This window comes from Papilio machaon, chromosome 15 (assembly GCF_912999745.1).
Source record: "Papilio machaon chromosome 15, ilPapMach1.1, whole genome shotgun sequence".
In the NCBI taxonomy this organism is placed as follows: Eukaryota; Metazoa; Arthropoda; class Insecta; order Lepidoptera; family Papilionidae; genus Papilio; species Papilio machaon.
The window spans coordinates 5,246,771-5,274,550 of NC_060000.1; the positions used below are offsets into that span (position 1 = coordinate 5,246,771).

Genomic DNA, 27,780 nt, shown 5'->3' on the forward strand with positions numbered 1-27,780 from the left:
CAAATATTAACTCAAGGTGCAGAATACACGTTAAGTCGGTGGATTTTTCCTTTTTTTATTCACTTATCTAAATTACAATATTTAGAAATAAAGGTGCGGCGTACTTGGAAGCGGTAATTAGACGGAACTTTAATGAAACCAAGGTGTGTTTTATCTTCTTATAACGATTTAAGTAGCAAAAAAATTGTGAATACTCATCGAAAGGTTGGCAAGTCGAGTGTCGGCTCGCAGGCGCGATTGTTTTAAAACAGCAACGTAAATTATAACATAGTCGGTAGAGGCCGCCATTTGCATTTTTATTGTCCCCTGCATCACACCGAATGGATTAAGTCCGTAATGTAGTCGACCGGTGGAGCGCAAAATTGAATTATTTATAATATCGTATCGTTTGTAAAGCGCAATTATTCGGCGGCCGTGTGGCCAAATGTTGATTTCTTTTTTTCGAATCAGTTTGATTCGGTGCGGTCCTGTAAAGTCGCACATTTGCGCTCGAAAAAATCCACTTTAATATTGTCACTATTTCCTTGTCAAACGGTCGTATCGGAGCATAACTCGAATACGCTCCGACTTTAATAAAAGTTATTTTTTTTATTTCTTTTTCGGGGTATTTTTTTTTTTTTTTGTGAAAATGGTGCTCAACGGAATAGGTAAGTATTTTTTATATTTCATCTATTTAAATATTTTTCTATAACCATTTTTTAAGTTGATTAATTCGAATATGATAAAATAAAATTCGTCTTCGAATAAAAATGACATTGATTTAAAAAGCGGTCGTTTGTGCATGATTTAATGGAGACTGTTGAAGGCACTACAAAGAATTCTCCGTGGAATTCGGTGGCAGATTGCAGATTAGTAGCATTAATCAAACGAGTTATTTGCATTTAAATTCCTTTTGTATATATATTTTTTAATTGATTTTAATCCCTTTAGGATTTCTCAAGAAAAGTTTTTACGCTTTTTATTTTAAATAATCGATAACTAAAATCGATAAATGAAACGCTGACAATGTTTTTTGTTTTGGTGAAATATATGCGTAGGCGAAAACAGCCGGCGGCGAACGACTCGGGCTTGAATGGTTTTCTTTTTAATTTATCAATGGCGTAACGGTTAACCGATTAAGTTTACTGTGTCAGTAACTTGTCTCTAACAGACTCAGAGGACAGAGATGTGCTCTTGCTGCCAGCTCTGCATAGCGGCGTAGAATTGTGGTGGACGGGCACTGAACAGCGGGCAGCGGACACGATCATTGACAGGCTTACGTGTAACAAACAGACACAAAGAACGCGCGTTCAATAGGCTAAAGAATTTAAGCTCCGCACTGGACGAAAGTTCTCACAGCATCATGAGAATGCGTTTTACAATCGATATTCAAAAAAAGAATAGCATCGATGTCTCCGTTGTCAACGGACAATTCTTTTGAAGATCGACTGTTACGGAGAAAGGAATTTAAACTCTAATTTTCGTTTGTCAAGATTTACAATCGCTCGATGGCTTTTTAACATTATATTGTTCCATTTCGGAATAAATTGCGTCACCGTCTAAAAAGACAAAGCATGGAGCGATCGGCTCACATTGTCCGACTAATGATGAGCCAAAACACTATTTTTAGATGACTAGTTTCACTGTATACGGGCAACACTCGATCTTTGTAGAGATATTTGCTTTTATGGCACCGGTAGCATACTAAGATTATCGATACGAGTTTTGTACAGGTACACCCTTGGGTATGTGTCGATGTATTGATACTATTATCATTTTTTGTTAATCTCTAACTAATTACACATCGACGACATCTGCTTAGTTGTTTCAATCGATTAAAATCTTAATTTAATATGTATGCTATAAACAACTGGAACCTTCGACTTCGCTGGGTTGCCAGATGCTACTGATAACTGATATATTTCAATTCTTACGAATTGAAAAATTGTTAATGAATTTTTAACATCGAAATTTTTATTGTTTTTCATTGTTTATTTGTATTCAATTGACACGTTGCTTTAAAATCTAAATTAAAAATAAAATTAACCATTTTTTCATTGAATTAAATTTCATTCAAATAAATCGTTACTCTGTTAATCTAAGAATCCGAGAAAGACCGGTTGCAAATCGATAATCTTTGAATAATGTTAACCGAATTGAAATATAATATGTATAATCAATTTGTGTGACAGAAACACTTTCATTGACCTCAGTGGCCTTACACTGTTTTATTTTATTTTATAGAACAGGCAGACTAGTTTGTAGACGACTTAATATGTTAAATAATCCACGGCTGATATAACATTATAAAACTTAATAAACTAAATTGAATTATTTCACTCGAATTATAAGATTTTTTTAATTTCATGTAGTTAACTTACATTGTCTAAAAAACATGAATACAAACCATGTTATGAAGCTATTATAATGACTTATTTTAATCGTTTTAAGTAGGAAAATATCAGAAAATGTACACAGAAAAGGAAGAATTAACCTTTGCTTAACTATAACTTAACCACCACTTAACTGTGATTGAACATTTTAAAAACTTATCATATGTATTAACGTAACCGATTAATAGTAAGTTTACTAAGTAAATGTTTAAATGATTTCTATGGTTTGACTAATTTGATTAGAAAAATTATCAACGCCTATCCGAATCGGTGTGGTCGTTGTTCAACAAAAGATTGCAATCCTTATTCAAATAACTTTGTTTTTTTGTTTGTCCATAAAACTTCAGTATTCGCTACAATGTCTGCCAACACACGGTTTTAGGGCCCCATTGTTGTTATGTGACACTTCTCAGTCCATAACATAGAACAATGTCTCAATAAGCTTCCCGTAGTCTCGCATAATGCGGTCCAATTTCTTAAACAATAAATTTCCTAATATGTTTTGATGTTTTTGACCATTGTCACCTTTCTGCCTGTTGTCTATTTGATTGGTATTTAATAGGCGTAACGGGTTTGAATGGAATTTTGTCGATTTGTATGGCTTATTCAACGTAATGTAAAAGAACTTTAGGAACCTTTTAACGCGTGTCGTGTCTCTTCGAGTTCCGTTACTTTGAGATTATCGAGATTGCTTTTCAAACTGTTCACATCATGTTATTTTATTCTATGGAATATAATTCATATTTATTTTTTACTTAGGCTCAAATAAAATTATTGAATTCCTGTAATGTGTCTCACTGTTAAATCTACACACTTTTGTCGTAGATGTCTCGTCTTCATACTACGTTTTAACATATATTTTTATAACAAACATTGCTTTGTAGTCTACCTAGTATATACCTAGTTTACCTCCTTCTATAAACTCAGAAGAAATAAATATTTCTTTATAGATATTCGTGAAACTACAAAATCAAAATAAGCGGTAACTTAATGTTATAAAAGAATATGTTCTGTGTTTACTTTCAGTTTCGATACGTTTTCATTTTATTAGGTGTTAATATACAGAAAACGTGTTTCTTTCATCTTAGATGTCGCGGCGGGTGAGTGCTTGTAGCGACGGCTTCCGAATCTGGCGATAGATTAATGTTGGCCATGTTTTTACCTATCGTTAAGACAGTCTAACAGAAATGCCGTTCGATTACAATCACTTATATTTTCAATATAATGGTAAAGCGTTAACTGATCAAATAAAATTTCTCTTTTGTCTCCTTCATCAGTTCCATTTTTTATCATAGCAATATTGATTGATTTTAATCTATTTCTAAATTTGCAATTAAATAACTTTCGAGATATATTGAAATAAAATTGAATTAAATTATTTGCATTTGAAATACTAGATATCTATCTAGTATTTTTATCTATTAAATTTATTTCGTCAATTTTATCTATTAAAATGTTTATTGTTAGCAATTGTTAAGATATCAAATAAAACTGCTCACTTTTATGATTAGTCGATTACGATTGCAAAGCAAGAGTTGTAGGTATGTAAGTTATATAAAAGGAAAGTAAGGTATCGCTGCGTAGCGCGGTAGCCGCGGGCGGACATAAATAACTGACCGCAACGCAAACAGGCGCCGTGTTTACTGCATTATTATATTTTATACATCGGGCGCACAATGCGCGGGCGCGGGCTCTAACGCGGCCGGCCTACATAATGACGAGCGCGCGGAAGGCGTAACCCGGTGGCAATCGGCCGTCTCGCTCGACGACGCCCCGGGCGCGCGCCTAAGCGAAACGTACGACCACAAATTTATTAAAACGTAAAAAAAAAACGCTGAACTGCTACCGCACTGCGCGTCGCCTCCACAGAACTAGATACATTTTTCCACGTCGACGCGTGGGAGCGAGAGCCCAACCGAAAACACCGCGAACGAGCAGGACGACGATATTTCTGAACGCGCGTCGCACGTGTAAACGGCGGGCGATGTGGGCGCTGCCGGTGTTGCGCGCGCGCAGCTACCTCGCGCTGGGGCTCAGCGCCGACCGGCATGCCGCGGCGACCGGCTCGCTTGGCCCGCGTGACCTTTACTCGGTGAACTTAGGAAGCGTCGTCTGCTGTAAAACGTCCATTAGGCCCCCTTCGAGCGCACGTCTCCGGTCTTCGCGCCGGACGGGAGGGAAAAGGATGACGGGCGGTCGTCGGTGCCGCGCCTAAAGGTATTCGTAGAATGCGTGATCTGTATCGTTGTGGCGGGGTGGCGCGGGAGCGAGGAGGGGCGCGCGGGGCGAGGGACGCGGGGCGCGTTCGGAAGCGGTGGCAGCTCCCATCGACTCCTGGGGTTATTCTTCCTCAGGCCACTGCTGTCGGAGCCGCGCACCAGACGAGCCAGTTTTTTCTATCCGCCGCGCCGCCGCAGTCGCAGAACACGACACGCACTCGTTAATCCCGCGCCAACACGAGAAGTCGACACTAATAAATTACTGTTTTTTACTGCACTCGAACAGTCTCCGCCGCGCAGCCGACTCATTTATACGTACAAATAAACATTAATCAGCAATAAACGCAGTCGTTAGCGCCCGAACACAGTGAGTATTCCATGCCTTTACGCTTTTCCCAATCCACGCTCTTTTAATTTGTGCGGTTCCAATTGAACTCTGGGCCCGGTCTCTGTTGCTGCTCTCTTGTCTCGACCAGAGCATTAACAGATAGGAATAAAAAAGATTAAGAGAGCTACCGATTGGACTTGCAATTTAAGTATAAATAATTACATTTATTTCTAATTTATTCAACGTCATGTGCATGTCAAATTTTTATCTTCCATGTTGATATCCAATTTAAATTGTAATTAGGTAAATTGTTAATATTCGAATATGTATATTTCATTTCTTCAGAGTTTTATTGGTGAATTACTAAAAATATTTTTCACTATTGAAGTCTCATACAATCGATTTTTAAATCGTATCGATCGATAAACTAATCGATAAAAACCTATTTAATCTATCGTATCCCGGATTCATATTATCATGTAAATTGCTATTAGCGCCTCGCTTGGCGCTTGACTTGAAAAAAGATAGTCAAAATTGTTGTCCTCGTTATAGGATTTTTTGTCCACAAAAACCTTGCACCCAGCTTCGATGTACCATTCATTGTCCAATAGTGACCATTTTATAACGATTTATGGTTTATTTAACAATAAAAGAAGCATGAACTGGCAAAAAACGGGCTTTCGAAACGATTAAGAACCTGAGAGCGACCAGTATATTATCAATTCTTGCCTTTGTTGCAAGTGAAAATTACGAATTCCATGCATCATTAGTTCATGAAGCTATTCATACTTCTTAGAGAAATTCCCATGAGCTCCAAAGTGTTGAAAATGCATGTTCATTTACAAAAAAACATAGTGAATTTTGGTTTTAAAAGCTCTCAAATTTGTGGTTAAAACTCTTTTTGTTTCATAAAAAACTTGCCTATATTTTTTTTGTAATTTAGACTACAACAATATAATAAAAAGAAGAATGAATGTTGACCATAACTGATGCATTATTAATAAATTTAATAGCAATTTTAATAAATTTAAAAGCAATTTTAATAAATTGAATGCTATTTTTAAGACAGTCGTGAGTCGTACATCTACAGAGGTTAATAATAATTGCTGGTATGGATTCGATAATTAAAATCCATAGTGCACTGCGAATAAAAAAACACCGACATTTAAACGTTGTTAAGAATTTTCAAAATTCATTTTATTTTATACATAATACATAATGTAATTAAATAATAATGATAAAATTGATTGAAAATACATAAACAGCAGCTTTCCTATAAAAGTAACACGATATAAGAAAGAGGTTGGAAGAAACACTTGAATATGAATCCAAAATATTTAAAATAAATATGTATCCAAAATTAAGTAACAAATATTTCATTCCAAATGCAATAGAAATTAAACAATTATTAAAATTTGAAAGCAAAAATAACGTCTATAGGAATTCGTACTAACTTCATACTAAAAATCCTTAAATCAAGGCTTTTTTATATTCGTATTTTAGGATATCAGAGTTAGCATGTATTTTAAAACCTTAAAGCCTCAAGCTTCAAACCAATTTGCAGCCGTAATTACTGACAAAACAAATTTTGTAGTCTGAGAGTTAAAAATTATATTATAGTTAAAAGTTTTGATTCATTTACGCATTCGATTACCTACAGTAAAATTCCATTCCCTTTAATTCTTTATGATGACCTTAACTTATCCAAGTATGTTTCTAAAAATTTGAATATAAAGGTAATATTTTAGATAACAAAAATCTGTTTAGTATATCATACGTACATACAATTGTATATTTAAAATACAGTTTATGTTTTATGTTATAAAGTTATATAATATAAATATTAAAAAAAAATTGTGATGTTATAAACGGTCAGGCTCTTAAACTATACGACGCGTAACACGGTGGCAGGTTGTTAACGCGCCTCTTCGTTTCCAATTGAGTCAAGAGATCGCAAATAATGCAAATTATGTTCAGATGAGCGTATCCTCTTTTATTTTTAATTTTGTAAATAAAAGTGCGTGTTTTTAAGATGTTTATGGTTTTATAAAGATTTCTTTAAATTTCTTATGAGACGTTATTCAAAGGAAAGATTTTTTTATTTGTATTCCAAAACAACTTCAAAAGAGAAAAGTTGTGAGAGAAGAATGTGAGAACTATCATTTTTTATTGTTATTTTTATAGTATGTTCACTTTTTTCCGGTATTTCATTTTCTGACGTGTTAAACTATTAATTATTGATACTTTGAGGTACTTTTAGTAGAGTAGAGTTGTTTCTAAAACAAGGTTTTACTTGGATCCTTTAAAATGTTTATTTAACTTATTTATAGATGTTTTTTGTAGCACAGACCCCTAGAGCGAGACAGACACTATCCTCCTTTTTACTAAAGCTTCAATTTACAGAGACCCCTAAACACTATAACCTATTTTATATTTCATCCATAATAAATTAAAGATGGTAAAATTTGCATTAATCAAACACGGTTTTCGTCCGAGTCAGGGACTCGCCGCGGGGTGCGCGTTCACTTCTTTCAACTCCGCCGAAAAGACCTTAAAGTTAAAATAAAAACCTACTCTTTGTCACATCCAATGTAATCCAATGTATTAACACATCGGTGGATGTTTACGAACCGCAGGGTGGAATAAGTTTCGAAGACAATCATTATTTATTGTCGAACGTTCCTTTGATTGGAGCCGCTCGATCGATATTTTCTTTCATTAATAATTTTTGTTATTCAAATATTTATAGTAAATAATATTATTCATATATAATATACTTTAGTCAAGTGACCATAAACAGGTCATAGTGCTAGAAAAATTAAATAAAAGAAGCCGGTTTTTTTAATTATTGCAGCTATACGTAAATCTACGAAACATGTACGTTTTATATATTTAATTGTATTGCAATGATCTATATAAAATGGAGAGGATACAGAAGTAATATTTAATAAAGAATTCTTCTTCAATTTCTCTTTCTTATAAAATTGAGAATAAATTTAGCACTACATAAACACTAGCAACGTACATTATCTATACTTAACATAATAAAGAAGAAAGAATTGTTTGTTCGTATTTGAAGGTTCCGAAACTACTGAATTGATTTTAAATTCTTTCACTGTTGAGAAGCTACACTATCTTTTGTGACATAGGCTATATTTATTACTAGATTATTTTATTCCGCAAGGTCGTAGTCGCAGGCAACTGCTAGTATAATTTACGTAAACCTTTTTTTAGCTAAATTACCTACTAACCTTTGTTATTACCTCTTTCACCTTTCATTTGACGTCATAAGGAGTACTTATTCGTTATTTAAATGACTTTTTATTACACCTTTTGTTATTAACACATTTTATTACAATGTACCAGGAAACAAATATTTAAACATCCATACAAGTGAAGAGTCAATAAGTTCTTTATTTGGTACATAGTATATATCTTACACGATTTGGCCCGAGCGACAAACTATGGTAACAACTAACACAGGAAACTTTTGTTTGAACGAGATAAAAGACAAAGGCTTGGTCGAGTTTCGGCTAAGCTTATCTGTTGGTAACCCCGGTTACGACACCGTAGATAAACGAATTCCTTTCTTAGGATGTGTTAAATATCAACAAATAGAGCGCCAACGAGCGCCATGCCGCCCTAACCAACATAGCAAATACCGTCTTTAGAACAATGATTTAAAAAAATATATGGCTCCTATGCATATAGTCGTAAGGCCAAAAATTCGATTTTTAAAAAATATATTTTTCTAGTTCCTATTTTTTGTCTGTAAGGTGATATATTAGGTTTTACATGTAGATAGATTAAAAGTAGCTTTAAATATTCACTTATTTGTAATAAAAAAATTCCTTATTGAACAACAATGAAAAATTAAGGTTTGTTTCTTGGAACTCTATTTCTTGTTTTTATTGCTTCCAATTTAACGCGAATCGGTGTAAAGAGGTCATAATACAACTTCCTCTTTAACACTGGCTGGTTACGTTTGCGCAAATAAAATAGGTTGGCCATAAAACTAAATACAATAGAAGCTATTATGCCCTAATATGCCTACATTACGTTAACTCTTTATACTTATTTTTTTTATCAGCAATTTGTTCAAAGAGGTTTGGTTTCTTTGTAGTTAAGCCGCCTAATAACCATATTTGGTATGCGATAACATTGTTATTGTTAGGTTGTAACGCGGATGCTAGTATTTTTAGGAACTTTTTTCTAGTTGTATATTTTGTAATATTGTCAGAATTCGAACTTTGAACTATTGAATAAGTTATAAAAAAATCTTGTAACCTTTATTAAGTTTGTTGTTTTTTTTAAGTTAACCTCTTTTAAGAAGGGCTTTCAAAGTTGTTTTTTTACAAATGATGTAGAAGTACAATTAACAACCATTTGATAAAACATCTGAGTACATGATATGTCTCGTAAGCACGTTTTAATGATCGTTTCTCTGATTAGTAGACTTTCTAGCAATCAGTGGACGTCGTTTCAAAGAAAATTAATGGGCGAGTTGTGTCCGAGCATTTCATTAGCGCCGCAAAGCACACCCATTCATTCACTTTACACTGCCATTGAGTATTTTATTTGATGAGGCTATTTCGCATCGACTTGTTTGCTTGACCGTTGGACCAACATAACCCAATGTTTGCGTCCAAGCGCCACAGGTGATGGTTCTACCTGCTTCAGTTTTTTTGTAATGTGTGCTTAGGAAGTTAGATCTATTTAGACCTGTTATTTGTTTGCGGTTTAATATTTCGAGTGTTACGATTGTATTCGTCTTTCATTTTGTTATATTTAACAATTTTATAGATAGAGTGGCACAAAAAATACTGGCATTTTTGGGATTGTGAGTTCACATTTGAATTGTAAGTTTCGTGTGTTACGAAAAATATATTTATAAAATATTGAATTATAATAAAAGCGATTACATTTAGCTGTAGCGGATTATTTTTTTCAATGTCAGTCTCAAATTTCAATATAAATAAGAGCCTATGAAATTTCCGCGTCCGATTGTAATTTTAAACGGGACCACACTGTATGGAACAAGTCATCCGTCACAGAAGTGACTACGCATAATTGCGCGCTCATGAATTCACTCATAGAGCGGTGTTGCACAGAACCCGCCTATTAACGTCCACTACGATTTGATACATTGCCGACGTCCCACGAGAGATAACCGCCGGCAATAGAAAGTCCCACCCACGTTCTCACGCTTATCGTAAATTGAAAAACGTAAAAAAGGAATATTCCTTTTATAAACTGGATTCAGCGATCGCCTCCGGGTTACGCGCCACGCCTCCGCCTTCCTATTGGTTGAACGGTAGCTTGATTTTTTTTAATGTATGTGCACATGCTACATGATAGTTATGTGTGAACGAAATATTTCAAATATCGATTCGAAATGTAGACAAAGATCGCATATTAGCCTATATAAGACTTTTTATATAGTACTAGCTGTCGCCCACAATTCCGTCCGCGCGAAATAAAAAAAAACTAATTAGTAGTCTATGTGTTCTTCCAGACTATGTTCTACATCTATGCCAAATTTCATTGAGACCGTTGAGCCGTTCTGGAGATACCTTCAAACAAACATCCATCAATCCATCTAAACATTCAATTTTATAATATTAGTACCATTAGGTGGCAAACGAACAAGTGAACACCTAATGGTGACCGCAGCCCATGGACATCCGCGTTTATAGATTCTTTGCGTAACGTTAATCGAAGAAGGGAATGCACACTAAGAGTATATTATCGTTTCCTACCTCACCCGGTGGAGATAGGACAAACTAAGTTATGATAGCTCGCTAGCGCCCCCTTGCCAGTGTGAAAATAGTGTCACAAGATCCTTTTAGTTCTGTATTTTTCTTTCTTGTCACAATTTTTTTATGTCATTTTTTATTCCTAATTAGGTTTTACATATTTTCTGAGAGAGCTAATCGCAACAGCAGCCTGTCTCACCCAGGTATCCTTGGACTATATGTCTATCCATTTCTGAAGACTTTATTTTCAAATTTTTCTATTAAATTTTAATCTTTTAATCCTTCTCAGATGAGAAGGATTAAAAGAAGGTAAGAAAGTTAGTAGATACTAACCTTCTTAACGTGATATTTCACTGCCGAACATCAACAATAACCAGGGAATAAATGTCCAGGGCTTAAGGTTAATATCTTGTCATAATGTGCGAACTGTCCAATGAATGTTAAGAGAATCGACTCTTATCGAAATTTGTTTTGGTTTAGTTGTGTTAAAAACCCTTAAAAATTGATGTTGACATCTAGATTCTTTTTACGTCTACATCTTACTCATTGTAGTATAAGTTTAAAAAAAGCATAAGTATAGTGCGTTTGATATGGGCACTGTAACTTTAAATAACCACCCACTAGGATTCGTTCAAGCAATTTGATCTTACCATATAAGAGTTGAATGTATTACGTTTTTTACCTACACCGTTTGATTGGCCGCCGCGTAAACTGGTAGCCGAAACCCACACACGTGTATTTATATACAATGGTTATCGTCAACGTGTGCGTATTTACCGAGCTACTGTGTCCGCCCATCCCGGAGGGAGTTGGGGAGAAATGGGAAGAGGGATCGAGATGTAAAGAGGTGGTTTTAATTTAACAATGGTGTGATGTTTCGGAGGGGGATCTGTGGGTTTGAATTACCCAATGGGTTGTCAAATACGAAACGTTTTTATAAGGTTCGTTATCACTGTTTTATCAAAGAAAGATAGAATAATATTGATATATGAGTGCTCCGGCAGTGGAACTGTTAACGTATTTAGCATTAGCCATTATTGTTTTATTTTTTCTTTTTGTATTTCATAATTAAAAAAATACTTTTTAATAGTCCATTTCACACCATAATAATCGATTTTATGACTAATTAATTTTCCATTAATCGATTTTAATTAACATATATTAAGTAGTATCTCAAATTTGGGTTAGGTACTTAACGAAACTTGTTAGAGCTATTTAAATAAATGTTCCGGTTCTCTATCTTTATTTCCTTGATTTTTAGAATTATCTCTGTTTTATTGACTCTAAATGTCTTGTTTTTAATGTTAACGGTATAAACAACTGATTAACTTCCATTGCTATCAAAAGAATTATTGAATTCTTCAATTAAATCGACTCAAAAGGTCAGTTATATGAAATATTTTTGTATAATTCAGTTTTGTATTCATTTTCTACTAATTTTAGTAGGTACACTGTTTTCATTTGTCATCCGCTCTGTATCCCTATCAAAAATCTATGTCCTTACTATTAATTTTTTTCAGTGTTGACGGATATCATAGAAATCGCCCTAGTTCGGCCCTGCACTTTTTATATCTTCGAAAGATGCGCTTTAACTTAACTTGTTCCACGACGATAGACAATATTTCTATTAATATAATACGTAATTAAAAACAAAATACACCATTAGAAATAATATGTGTATATAGAATGGTTAAAGTATACGTTTATGAAAGCCATATTATAAGAGTTTAGTTGGTTGCGCAGTGGGCGCGAGCTCGAGTGGCCGCTGCGCCGGGGGCTACGCGCACACGATATATCAGCCGGCACTCCGATACTCCGCGCCTTGGCACTGCGACTCCATGGAGTTGTTATACACTAAAACCTTTTAAATTTAAATATATCTTCAAAGTTTGAATATCACTTTGAATAAGAAGCTAAAACATTAAGTAGGAATGAATGGTTAATTTAAACTAAAAGTAAAAAAGTCGAGACTTAACAAATATATGTCCGTGGGAATGGTACAAGGAGTTTTCCTCTAAAAATAAGTTAAATAAAACGTCGGCTTATGGATTGTAATATCGTATGAGATGAAAATAGACCTATTCACTAATCATTATTTTAGATATAAAGATAGGTTATTAAATACGTCGTAATCGTGATTACAAGGTTAAAATAAGTTCGATAAAATGTTTGAAGAATCGACTCTGTAGAGTTCTGAATTCCGATGTGGGCGCATACCGTTCCTGTGGGAACGCGCGGGACATAAACTGTTTCGTTATTTCTGCTCACCCGCTCATTTGTATATTATAATTTGGTCCCTTGCCTCGGCTCGGCTTCGGCCGGCGAACTTCAATTTAAATTGTTATACATATATTTATATCTACTAAGAGACTTTTCATACTAATTTATGTCTAATTATAATATTGTTTAAAGTTATAAGACGAATGAAAATTTTCGCGAAATGTTAAAACAATACCGTGGGAACAAAACTATTAGTGTTGCCATAAAATTGTTATCGTCCGATATCAAACATAAAAATTCAATTTAATTTTTTTTTGTGCGTAATACACAAAACTTTGCATAACTTAGTTAATGATTATACTTAAGTTAATTACGATTTGACAACATTGAAACAAAATATTAACACATCTATAAACATTTAATTGACCTTTATGAATAGTGATATCTATGGATATTTAAATATATAAGACCTCTTTAAATTATTATTTTTTATAACAATGAATAATTTAAAAATAAAATCGAGATTGTAATAGCATGATTCAGCTCATTACTTCGTATTCTTTGATCAAAAACTAAAGGACGAGTTAACAATTGCATTCCGTCCTGCTCATTACAATGCAGATGGCTATCGATAAAAAGGAGAGAAGATAATGTTCATTGTTCGGTAAAAATGTCAAATAGAATGATAAACATAAAATCTGATGCACAAGAGCGGCGCACGCGCCTTGAAATAGTTTCTGATGATACAAACAAAAAAAAACAATACTTTCAAAGCCAACATTACGTAGTTACAAAACAAAGTTCGAAGACTAACAAAGACAAAATATTTAGATAAATTATAAAAAAAAAAACACTAAGATAATTGAAAATTACAAATAGAGCTAGACACGGATCAAAATGGCCGCCGAAAACTTAATGAGATGGTCTAAATTAAGACTTCTTCAAATCAAGAATACAAGAAACAAAATTTAACGGATTTATAAAAAAAAACTGCATAAAGAAGTTGTAACGCTTTATTTACTACTACATTATGTGTATGAGAGATATTTAAAATCACTTCCTTGTCAGTAGCGTTTCGATGAAACAAAGATTAGAAGTCTATTTTAACAACTATTGAACTATTAAATATAATGGAAATCAAAAAATTCGGTCTTGATTTATAGACATTCTTCGAATATATCTCGGCAGGATGCCGCGGAGTCATGCTGACTGGGTGACTGGCGGAGGCTCTTCTGGTAACTACAATAGCAGACACGCGGTCATAAGGCACAAACACAATCACTTAATAAATATTAGTGTTTAAACGTGATTTCGTTTGTTGTATCTTTATTTAAAAAAAATACTGTTCATAATTTTACAAAAATCATATTAATTTTACAAAAGAAAAACTGTTGACTTTTTCCGAACTCGATCCGAATTGTTCGTTTATGCAATTTAAAAATCGATCAATCTATCTCTAGTTCTGCTCTAATGTGGAGTAGATGAAGTTGTAGGTAAAGTTTAGTTACCATTTGTACGGAATAAACCTCAATGTTTGACTTTTTCTACAAATGATCTGAAATATAAATTTACACAATGTCGCAGGTGACTGTTGAATCGTAAGACGGTTGCTAACAGAAGTACGTATAGGATAATGTTGGTATGAATTCACTTTACGTCCAAGTAAACAGAAATATTGACTGCTAATAAAAACGACCCTATAATTTAAAGATCAAGGGAATATCCCAAGTTATTCTCACTTTAAACTTTATTCTATCGTTAAAATTTGTTATCGTTTATATTAGGAAATAAAAGCTTACTTTACTGCTGCCATTTCATCTCCCGATCAATAGTTCAACATAAACATTTTTGCAACCGTATTATACAGCTCTGTTTTACAACCAATTCAAGTTGAACGTAGATTCCGCAGATCCCATTCGCTCGCAGTCCATTGCCGCTTTAAAACATTACTTTTCCAAACGAGCGCGTGTAATGCGCGAAATGATGAGCGGATAGTTTATTGATAAGTAAAAAGTCGCTGCTTTAACAATGTTGCAAACATTCGAATAACAATTTCGCTTTTAGTAGTACCATTTGCTTATTCGTTTGTGGAATTTTGCGTAATTAAGTTCGAAGTGGCAAGTTTTTGTTGTGGTCATTAAGAGGTCCCGGCGAGAGGTTCTCGCGGATAATGAATGTGCGAGATTCACTACAATGTTCTTAATGAGGCGGAATGAGAGAATAAAGTCTCAGCTCAGTCTAAGTTTGTATGTGTAACCGATATAGAAACAGATTATTCCTTTAATAAACATAAGTGACATTTTGAATATAAGAGTATAATCTTACAAACATTATATTATGCGAATGTTTATATGGATGGATGTTTATTTGACGATATCTCCGAAACAGCTCAACGGATCTCCGTCAAATTTGTCATAGATGTAGAGCATTACGAGCGTAGAGCGTCTGGAAGAACGCATAGTTTTTTTTTTAATCCGTGCGGATGGAGTCGCGGGCGACAGCTAGTTCTTTATATAAAGACGAAGAAGATAATGTAAGATGGGATTAGAGCTATGCCCAAAAAGTAGCATTCCTAATTCTTTACAGGTTTTTAAGCTGTGCAAAACTTACTGTAAATTGTGGAGATTGGGCAATTTTATTTCGATGTCACCGACATTCCGTTCCCTGGGTGGTTAATTACTGTCACTTGAGTCAGAAGTTTAAAAACAAACGACGTAACCGCAAATATTCTCACCTCCAGTGACGCATCATAACTGTTGAGTTTTATTGTACGATAAATATTTTGTTGACGAGTGTCGTAAATGTTTTTCGTAATTACATTATTACGAAAATATGGATACAGAAACAAGAATGACTTTAACACCTTAAGTGATATATAATTAGATGTTGGAATATTAACATTAAAAACACCATTGCAGTCAGTTTACACTGCCAAAATACCTTTACAAAAACATGCATTAAATCATTATCTTTGAAAGCAAAAAATGTGATAACAATATTGTTTTTATGTAAGTTTATCGGTAGTGAAAACCTATGGTTGGTGTGCAAACGAGATTCAAACATTTATGTGACGTCATAGGACTTACATCTCATATTGCGAACACGTAGTGTTCTTGTGATCTAGAAAGCTCATACGTCATTGGCCTAGACTTTCACTTTAATACTAGATATTTTAACATACCCTGTCGTCTTTGACATTATGTTAGGAAGAGCGGGAAATGTATTAAACCAAATAAAGCGTCAGTCATAACTTTTTTTTGAACACCTATTAAAACGAAATCAAATTTAATATTATCACGTGCTTTATACCATATAATACTGACAGTCGCGGGTGACACTGAGTACATTGACTGTAAATTCCATTATGACCTATAGCGTAGCAAATGAGGTGTCATTCAATTAGTAGTCTTCCCCGGAGTGTCATAAACATGTCATACAGTCAGATGGATTTTTTTAAACGAATAACTGTTTCTACTTAAAAATACTCATATAATTCTCGGTTTCTTAGTTCATTTGCCGCAGGTAACATGAACAATTGTTCTATGAAATGTCAAAAGTTCAAAATGATTCATATGTATCTCGTCACAAGCATCGTTGTATCTGACTCACGTGAACATCCGCTTGTACTAATTTTAAGATTAATTTTCATAAACCATAGATCGGAGATATTATCTATACAGGAAATATAATAAATTATTTATTAATAACGTACGTTATAACAATGTAAATTTACAATAAGATTTAGTTTAACGTAAATATTTATTTACTAGATGTGAGTTTCATAATATTCGTAATTTTTAATATTATCAGTGTGAAGATTTTGATGGATGGATGTTTGTTGTAACAAGTACCTACTTACGTATGTAAGTACTTGTACGTATAGAACATAGACCGGAAGAACACATAGCCTACTAAGTTTTTTTTAAATTCCGCGCGAACGAAGTTGCAGGCGAAAATTAGTTTGATAAAAATTGATTCAGTAAATGAGTATAAAATTGAAAATAAGTTTCGCATAATCGTTTATTGATACAAGAACATAAATTTTTTATTACAACTAAAGTGTTAGTTTCAAATTTTAAGTTATAAAAATAACTTTGTGTAATAATGTTTACTTACATAATTATATTTTTTAATTAATCTTTTATAATAAAAGGAGCATAAAAGATTCTTGATTTGGGATGTTTCTAGAATCTATAAAACGTATTTGTGTTATCTAATATATAACATTATGTATCACACGAAGACAGACCATTGAAAAAGAGTAGTGAACAATGCAGTACTGCTATTGTAACGCACTTACTGTCAGAACATCATTCTTCTACCTTCGTGTGAAGACCTTAGTACCTTAGTAACTGACATTATTTTAGACCAAAGCAAACTTATCCTGAGTTTATAATCTTTTATGGGTTTGTGCAAATTCCAGCGCATTGTACGATGTCTTCTAATACCATATGAGGCGTTTTGATAAAGACCGCCTCATGATCATATCAATGTTACATCTCAATACATTCGCTGTCTTTGTTACCGTAAAGGAGGTACCCGAAATGTTCCACAGATTATAAAAGATTGTGTTTCTTTGACATACTTTAAGAAACTCGCGGTTAGGTCGTGACGTTATTTGGTTAGTAACGCTTATCGTCGGATAGATTCAGACCCATACCATTAAGTATCATATCTGTTATACTATTAGAACAAAACATAAGTTAACTATTAATTTTGCAAGCAATAATAATCTGACAAACGGATGCTTGTCTATTATTGATGTCATCTTTTAGAAAGCAGTTATTCATTAATCACTTTTCTTTCCAAATTAAACGTTCACAAAATAATAAAAAAATAAAAATTGAAAATTCAGTAATCTTAATAACGGCATAAATATAATGAGGTATTTAATCATTCGCCTCGAGGTATGTGGTAACAGAAGCCGCAAAACAATGACCAATGTACCGCTGGCCTGTGCCCAAATCATCGGGCGTCGGGAGATCGTGAGTGAAATTCGCTGCCGGCGCCCCGAGCAACCGAGACGTTTCCCATCCAACTCCATAGAGTTTCATATGCAGTGTAATTGTTATAAGTACTTTTTAAACGGTATTGCAAATAATTTAGTTATCGTTGATTTCGATAGCTTATGACAGTTGCTATATCGTCTGGTAAGTTTGCTACTTAGTTACGAGAAAGTATTGTTTGTGGTTAAGTAAAAGAGTAAACTATTATTTAAAAAATGTAGTGTGTTTTCGACAGTTTTTAGTAAAAAGAGTATAAAATAAAAATAACAAAGTATCCTTAAAATTTGTTCTTTGTACATCGTAATGCAGCGGTGCAATTTTTCATGTTATTAATTTACATTTTTTGAAGTGTGCACATAACAGTGGTTAACTAAATTAACGTAATAATTAATTTAACGGTTTTATTTGGACCAGTAATGATACGTAATAATGTGATCATTGCTTAAAGTATTGGGCTAAGAAATAATTGATTTTCAAATACATTTTTGAATAGTGGAAGTCGTTATTCGATGCCATTTAATCGAATCCATTGGTGCCGAGTTTAGCGGAATTAGTGACGTCATTACATAAATGTATTTCGCATTTTCCCAGCGCAGGCGCAGGCGCGGGCCTACCGTCCGCTACCTGTTCATTCACTCGCGCAGGTGGTGGGGGTTACGCGCGCCTTCCGCGTAACGTTATCAGTAGTTTCACCACCCTCTCGCTGGCGCAGTTGCCAAACGCACCCGCTCCTGATCGCACGTGCACTGATACATCTACTCGCTCTAATTCTACGCTCTTTTTTAAACCCAAAAAGTGTTACTTCCAAAGTCTTTAATTCTGTAGTTTTAGGTATGCATTTCAAATGTCAGTGTTTTATTGTAATAAATTAAAGTGAAAGTGTCTTAGGTAGGTGTGACCGTTGCTTTAGGGTCGATTATATCAGTTGTAATCGACGCGTCGAAGGTGCGTATTTGATATTTATATTAAATAACTCGCTACATGTTAATTATGCATTAAAGAGCTTAACCATAATCGTGAAATTATCGTTGGAAATTTACATAAATATTAGGTGCAACCATGTTATTAAACGGCTTTATAGTAATTGATGTAATAACACGGATTTTTATGTATCATTATTTCTTCCTTTTTTATGTGTTACAATTTATTACGCGGACAAATAATTGTTATGTTTAGTATTATAAGGTATAATAAGGACATGAAACTTTATAGAAGCCTATGACCTATTTCAGAATATATTCAATGAAATTTACCTCATTTTTTATCAAATTTCGAATTCGAATTTCAAAAAATATAAGACTTCTAAAGTCGTCTAAGTTGTTTCTAACCATAGTCTTACAGCATACGACATAATTGTCAACAATTTTATGACCAAAATTATATACAAATGTTATAAAACTCTGCATCATTATTGTTCAAAGCTTCATTGGATTTACTATCGTAAACACTTGCAATAGAGTGTAAAATTGTTTGATTAACCTATTAACATGTGATTCCTTCCACAGGCTTCCAAGCCCTGCACGTCGCGCAAGCACCATAGACCAGACAAAATGTTCGCCGTGATGCAAATCGACGAGGATCATACACGGGACTTTAGGCGTAAACTGCGCCCCAAGTGCGAATTCGTTTGCAAGTACTGCCAGCGCAGATTCACCAAGTCTTACAACTTGATGATACACGAGCGCACCCACAAGAGCCCCGAGCTGAACTTCAGCTGCGAGGTTTGTGGGAAAAGTTTCAAGCGGCAGGATAACTTGCGTCAACACAGGTGAGACACAAATCATTTTACAACTATTGAGGTTTCCAAATATCTTGGCGGCTCGGAACATTATAAGATTCACTGTGTCGTAAAGGGACGTGGAGGAGGGCATTGCGCAGAGCATAGATGACCTTAAGCCGCCAAGATATTTGAAAAGACCTATACTTACTATTTACTATTGTAATACTAAATTAAACCCATCTGACTTTGGCAATATCATGTCACATCTATCAATATATATTTCATAGTTTTTCTGTAGCCTCAATGAATTTAGCAATTCTGAAGAACGTTGTAATTCCGAAGAACGAATCCCCGAAGCAATTATAAGGAGTGTAGGTTATAGGTATTTCAGATTTGTAGATTAGGTATTGTTTATATGACAGCTTTCATGAGATGTTCATAATATATTTTGCGTTCTATAATTTAAACGTTTAAGCAATTCCTCAATAAAACTATTGTAAAGGCTACTTCTGTTAGGCAGGAATATTTCCATTTTTAATTGTTTGAATATTTGTAGTATACGACTTCATCATGAATAAGCAATCCTTGGTCATAAAGTATTTTTTACGATGAACACGATTGTAAAAGAACTTTCAAGATGTTGATGTTTGCAATTCAGAGTAATCTTGAATCAACAAAGCAATTAAGGTTCTTATATATCTTTTTTGTTTTATATAGTTGAGTGTAAATGATTTTAGTATACAATGACTTATCATTTACTAAATATAATTCATATTGACGTGACATTTTGCATACAAACGAGTCGGCAGAGAGCTTTAGTAGATTACTGAGTCAGTTTTGTTGAGTAAGTTTGCTAATCGTCTAAATATTTGACTGCTTATTACGTTTTTTTTTTCCGCGCGGACGGAGGCGTGGGCGACAACTAGTTTATTATAATTGACGAAAGTCGTGGTCATGTGAAATTTGACCACATGTATCTTAAGCCGCTTGACCGAGTATCCTTTGGATCGTATACTTCTCAGTAGTGTGTATATATTTACATTTCAATCAGTTTTACTGTTTTTCTTTTTAACGACTTACCAATTTATATCTCAAATAAAATGTTTATGGACTTACTTAAAGCTAGTTGAATATCAGTAGAGTAACTAGTCGACCTATATTGCGGTTAGGGTTACAGCCGATATTGACAAGGCCGCGGCGAGCTGACAGCTTGCATTAGGGTCTCACCGATCTAGGGAGCAGTCGCCTGTGACGATCCGAGGCAGTTAATCATCAGCTCCTACTGTTACAGTATTACGACCGCAAGGGATACGTAATAAACTAGCTCAGTACTGGTTCAATGTACTTATATTATAATATGACAAGAAAACAATATAATTATTGTATCAAAATTAAACCGAAAACAGTCCAAGTAAATAAAATTTATCACATTTTTACATGCAAAGATTACGAAAATAAATCGTCATATACTAATCTTACTAATGTTATAAATGCGAATGTTTAGATGGATGGATGTTTGTTTGATGAAAGGTACAGATGACCAACACAGTCTGGAAGAACACGTAGGCTACGTATAAAGGTTTTTTAATTCCGCGCGGACGGATTCGCGGGCGACAGCTAGTAGATAAATATCTGCAGACAAAGGTATGCTGTCAAGGATTGCTGAGATTTTGTTTTTCGGTTTCTTACCTTTTAAAATATCGCGTCTTCAGTTTATATTTCTTATAATAAACCTACACTTAGGGTCACGTCCTAGTAACCTTTAAAAAACTTCGAGTATGGGAACAACTATGTTTAGAATGCAGGAATACACGTATTGCATGTTTATATCTCAGTCATCAAATCTCTGCGACATTGAATAACTGATCTGTTAATATCCGATGTTTGTAATTAAATCCGACCACGTTCATTCTCTTATCTATATTGAGGTCTCATCGCACAATTTATTGTCAAACACATATCCTCGATTACCGACCGACGTAAAAATTGCCCGTAAAAACTGCAAGCTTAATTACTTCACGGTTTAATTATAAAAGTTCAAGTCGTATATTGTAAAAGGACTTTTGATAAATCAGGAGATTAATAATGCTACTGAAATTCTTTTTTGTTTTTTAATTTATAATAAATTATACTTATGCCAAAACCAGCCAGGAAGATCTAATAGGGATTTTTAGAAATACAATTCGAATCTTCAATTAAATAGAATATATTATTTATTGGGATCGTACTCATCCACAATATGACTAATATGGTCGAATTAAAAAATATATCATGATCTGTTCTTCCCATACGTCTTTTTGAATTCCTTTAACTTCATTATCATACAATATGTTAGTAGCGACGTGTATTACTCCTTGCCACTATCCTCATGCAAATATCATCTGAGTAACGCTAGTTTCACACGAGGGCATAAAAGTTGGACAGAATAGTAGACAGTGAATTGCTATCAATTGAACAACGATATTATTTTGATTCGGCTTTCATAGAATAACTGTACTGTTTGGTTCTGTCCTGTACTGTCTTCGTGTGAAACTCGTTAAGCAGTTACGAAACTTTCTATGATACGGGAGACAGCGCCGAGAGTATAGATGTCGCGGATGTCGTGTCGTGAACATGAAGCGAACACAAACCATATTTGTATATGTTCAATGCTTTTTTGCTCGGTTGTTTTACGGCGAGTAATAAATGTTAAGAGACACAATTGCATGGGTCACGAATTTAGTTTCGTATAGATGTATTCAATTATGATTTATAAATTTTAGCTAAATACTAGCTGTCGCCCGCGACTCTGTGCGTGTGACATTGAGCTGTTTTGGAGATATCTTCTAACAAATATTCGTCCATCCATCTAAACATTCGCATTTATAATATTAGTAAGATTAAGGATCCTCCATCAGGCAACTTTCATAATGATTGTAAGTTTTTACTTAAATTATAACACTAAAGATTTCTCAGTGATCCTACATATGCTGTAATGAAGTGTCCAGTCTACAATCATAACGTTGATATAGATTTTAATTAAGTTAATTATAGATTTGTACAACATATTTTGTTGCTACTACAAAGATCATAAGCTCAGTGTTAAGCACTAAGCACGAACATCACATAGAATTAAAGTCACGACTTAGTCATAATATAACAGTAAAACATAAGCAGGAGTTGATTTAAACTAAATGCTTATTAGCTAAATTACAAACATTAAATAAAATCTACTTATCCTTACTATAAGGGAATATCTCAATTCTCACACCCATTATCTTCTTAATTACATTAGTACAATTAGAAGACTCTCCAAACGAATATGCATTCATAGATTGTTAGTGTATCACACGTCGACAACTTTATAGCTTATTCGGCCAGCTGGAAAGGAATAACTAGGGACAGAGTAATGACAGAGAGTCAGGGAAAGGAGGGGGTTACACGCGTAACATGTTCCGACAAAAGGTTCCGTGTGAAAGACCGTATCCGGGCTACCGAGAGATGGGCGATAGATCGCTCACGCGCGAGTCGTGCGCTCGTGACGCGGCCCCGTGTTAACGGTGCCTAATGGGCCCTAATGCTTCCGAAACTGTGCGAACGTGGACGGTAGCCCGCAAGACCGCGAGGCTGCGGGACCGAGCCACGCGTGACCGCCGCGGTATAATTTGCAGGTTATGATCCCGACCACTTAGGGTTGCTCAGCTTCCTTTCATTTCTGCTTCTCAATCGAAGCAAAATATTACTTACCTATAAAAGGACGATTCTTTAGTTTTCTAGAATGTTATCTTACATTGCGGCACTTAGATATTTTCAGATTATCAGGTCATAATATATGAATATTAGATATTAGATTAACTATATAGACTTTTAAACGAAACTTTATATATCATTGAAGTAAAAATCTTTAGAATAACAAGATTGTCCATGACATAACATAACGAGATTCCTTAATATTGAGATAGATTGCTTGTTGACAACCCTAGTACGTATGCGGAAAAACAGTGTGCACTACACTTAACCTCCCCAGATTATGCCACAGTATGTAGGAAGGTATTTAGAGCCGACTAAATTTTTTTAAAATAAAATCAAACAGAAAAAAAATTTCATATAAAATTATTGTTACCCTAATTAAATAAAAAGCACCGAATATACCATATTTTTAATAAAGTTTTATAAAAAAATTGCCATTGATAATCCTTTTCAATAATAAATGCATTTAATTCAAACGGTTGTATGAACTTTTTAAAGATGATCGATTGGTGGATCAAATGATTTGCTTTAGTTTTATTTGTCGTTTTACGAGATGCAAGATGATTTAAATTTAAATGCAAATTTAATATTATCATTAAACTATCAAGGAAAATACTTCTTGCAAAAAATGTTAGAGATAAGAGAGTAAAGTGAACATCAAACGATCATGTCAACTTTAAAATTTAAAGGTCCATCATTTTAACGAGATATCTTTTGGATGAACGTTTATTTTTAGCGTTTTTAATTTAGTCCCAAAAGCCAATATAAAAATTATCTTTACGAGTTCAAAGTCAGTTCATTAGTAAATTTTATTAAGTAGTTAATCATTAAAATTGATGACAAAAAATAAGCTTAAAATTAAAAATTTAAATGCAATTTTGACAAGAATAAAATGGAAAAAATATTATGGTTAATACTAGTAGAGTTGTAAGGCATTGTAAACGTGAACGACCACATATGTGTACTTAACAAAATGATCGGTAGCGGTACCTGCCGCCAGGGGCGCTCACGTCGCGGCTGGTGACGTGCGATTCACACGAGGTTCAACACTACCCCTTATTTTGCGATGCATCGTGTTCCGTAAGAAAGTTTATTGCTTTTTCCATGACATGAACTACTGTAAATGTATGTCCATTGAATTAAAATGTCCCTCTGTGTATAGTGTCCGTCTATTTGTGGCCATCATATCCATTAATACATAGGTTCACTAATCTGTCAAATATCTTACAATTTTGTATTGTTTTAGACGAAATGGAATTGTAAGAAAATGCCCCGTTTTAGGCCAACAACGAACGTGAGATTATCTCAATCGATTACGGTTTTCCCACTGTCTAAATACGTACAATAAAAGCGGGAAGCAGAGTTAATGAATCAAAACCGAATCGAGAGTGCGATGTGCCATTAAGTTAGCGCAGTGGGTCATCGGCGCAGGCCGCGGTGCCCTATCGCTTGCACATCGCCGTGTCGCCGATAGGTCGATCCTTTCGATTCACGATTCGCGCGAGAATCGACTCGTTGAGATATCGATTTTATTTCTCCAATTGTTTTATGTGAGAACAGAACCAAGTCTGCCAGATGGTACAGTTATTTGTTGTATTCAGAAACTGTTACATGGAAGTGTATGAAAGTAGGATTTTGTCGTTTAATTTTGTAAATTATCAATTTATTATAGGGTTTTCGTCTACATTACATAGTCAGGTAACTAGAGACTTTTAATCAATTAATTGTTACAGATTTTTTGTTAAAAAAAAGTAAGTTTAAGAAAGGAATCGAAGAGCGAGGCGTTTTGTAAAGGGACTAGAACTAAAGCGAGGCGATATAATAGCGCATTAGAACACTCCTCGTACACAATTGTTCGCGCATCGCGACCGAGGTGGCGAACGCCGTTAATTAGGCTTGAGAAATCTTGTAACATATACAGGATGTTTAAAGATATCTGAAAACGAAACCTTAAAAATATTGTTACCTTTCTTTTGTTCTTAAAACAAACGACATTATATTCGTTTACGCCTTGTATATACGATGGTGACGTTGCTACAATTATGTTTGCTTATATGATTTTAATTAAAAAATGACATGTTCCCGATGTGATTGTACTAAATGAAATTCTTCCCTTGTTTTCTTTTTTCTTGTTTTATACTCAAATCTTGAGAGCTAACCTTGCCAATTTGGGTTTAAAATTTCATTTAAATTAACGTAAGAAGCAATATTTAAAACCGTGAAACTGAAACCCAAGTGAAATAAATGAATGCAATTTTATCGAATATTATATACGAAATAAATTGGAACAGTCTGTATACAGAAACAAAGAGCTCTGTTCCCACAGTCGCACATACGGGGTGTGTGCTCACGAAGTAACCCAGTCTTGTTCCACGGAAGTGGATAAATGCCGCCGCTGTCACCTACAACCTTTAAACTGCATCGCCTGCGCCGTGGCTAAATCGTCTTGCGCACGAACCAGATCGAAATGCTATCGAATTTGTTTAACGACGGGTGTTTTAAAAAGAAAAAAGTACCTTGCATAAAGGTGTGCAGAAATTATTACGTACCCTGGTTTTGAATTTTGTAATAACATACAGTCTTTATAGCATTTATACTTAAAAAAAGTTCTGATTACATTCGAACAAACTTCACCGATTTCTTTAGAATGTTTTGCATAAAATATGGGATCTCCTCATTTAAGTTATTGACTTTTATGCAAAATACAAGACATTAATTACGAACAATGCAAATATTAGATGCCAAAGTTGACTGTAAGTTGTGCGCACAATAAATTATCGCATTGTAAGCTACATCATTATTTAGCAAAGATATTTCTAAATGCCGTTTCTTGTAAATCTTTGCCATTTAAAAGGCACCTTTCGCTGGTATTATGCAGTTCGATATATCGAACATCTTTCCTAATTAATACGGCATCATTAAGGTATTAACACTTTCAACCGTCCTTTATCAATGACACGATTAAATAAAAAAGACAGAGACCAAGTTAATAGGACAATTGAAGCATTTCAAAATTTAAACCCAAATGATAATGCTGTAAACAATTGACAAACGTATGTTTAATTTGACAGTAGATCTTTTTAATTGTTTACTTGAAGGTAAAGGCAAAGGATTATTATGCTTACAGCCAAGATTCTTTTCGTTTCTAAGTCGACGTTTAAGATTTTAATCTGCAGAATTTTTAAAGCATATTAATAAGTTGTTTGTATATTACCAGAAAATTTAGTCACCTTTAGGCCGTGTTAATCCTTTTAAAGTAATTTTTAAAAATTAGGGAATTTTCTAAATCTGTTGTGTTGGTATACCTTTGTCGGGGTTTATCTTGTTGTTGACATTCTAACGGATGTTTTAACTGTAATCTCTAAGAAAATTAATAGCATTGTGTTTCTTTTACGGGTTGGAGCGTGACAGTACCATATGTCTTGTAACGGTTGTCTTAAAAAATATTTTCGTTGTTCTTTTGTTAGTACTTATTTGTTTTACCAAACTTAATAGGTAATAACATGTTTTGGAATATATATTCACCCTAGTATGAAACATTCCTTATTAATTATAGTCCAATTGAATTGAATTTTAATAAATTATTTTATAATGTAGCTAAATGCGATTTATGCGTTGTTAAATCTTTGAAGCTACCATGAACTTACAAAGTATGTTGTAACAAATTGGCTTGTGAGTTATTTGTATGTCAGAATCCGGAATCTCTTTAATACGAAGGGAACACAAGATTGTAATATGCCGCTTGAGATTTATATTTACACTGTAATGTATAATCTTCTGTGTGAAATTAGTGTTTTGTTTATGTCTTTGAGGATTTGTTTTACATTTTTCAATTTAATTGTAATTTGTGTTTTTCAATTGTTATAGATGTAGTCAATGCTTGTGGCGGTGAAGGTGATGGAGTTTGCACGATCCAACAACAGCGGTCTCTCTAACATACAGTAAGAAACATTTTATGCCTACAAAAAGAACCGTCTGATGAAAAAAGTTACAATTCTTTTAAGCTCTGTTAAGATATGTAACTGTTTTCGTGGGATAGGTCGAAATCATTTATAAAAATATCGAAGTCTAGTTTCAATAACTTGCAGTATTTTACTTTCTTCTATTTGTCACCAACCGATCCTGAATGCCGCTCGTTAGTAATTTGCCTAGGCAAATTATAGTCAGTAAAGTGTTGGCTTTTACGGTTGATCGGTGACATAAGTATTAGGAATAACATATAATTTTGAAGACCGCTTGAAAACTAATAATTAACGAAAAGTTTAATCTTAAAAAAATTGATCGTGCGATTTAAATACCCTACAAGCACTGTCAATTGAATTGTATTATACATTTGAATTGATAAAAATGTTTCTAGTAGACTTGACATTAATTATATATGATTGTTGCAGAGAAATACATATTAATCCAACAAAGGAGACCGCGTGTAG

At 34.0% G+C, this 27,780-nt stretch overlaps 1 protein-coding gene across 5 annotated transcripts; it reads left to right on the top strand.

Annotated features, from left to right (window-relative positions):
- LOC106709772 (protein drumstick) lies at positions 1 to 27,289 on the top strand. 5 transcript variants are annotated; one of them, XM_014501650.2, is made up of 3 exons: positions 1 to 143; positions 19,407 to 19,669; positions 27,218 to 27,289. In XM_014501650.2, the coding sequence occupies exons 2-3, from the start codon at positions 19,452 to 19,454 to the stop codon at positions 27,240 to 27,242; spliced, it is 243 nt and encodes an 80-aa protein (XP_014357136.1). In that variant the 5' UTR covers positions 1 to 143; positions 19,407 to 19,451; the 3' UTR covers positions 27,243 to 27,289. The 5 variants fall into 5 exon arrangements, with proteins under 5 accessions (XP_014357136.1, XP_014357134.1, XP_014357133.1 ...); XM_014501648.2 differs by lacking the exon at positions 1 to 143 and adding an exon at positions 226 to 647; XM_014501647.2 differs by lacking the exon at positions 1 to 143 and adding an exon at positions 4,412 to 4,589.
- The last annotated feature ends 491 nt before the right edge of the window (positions 27,290 to 27,780 follow it).

Bases quoted from the DNA above. Each gene is read 5' to 3' on its own strand.
- LOC106709772 (XM_014501650.2), top strand. From the start codon at position 19,452: ATGTTCGCCGTGATGCAAATCGACGAGGATCATACACGGGACTTTAGG. The intron at 19,670-27,217 runs GTGAGACACAAA...CAATTGTTATAG, and splicing joins GATAACTTGCGTCAACACAG to ATGTAGTCAATGCTTGTGGC.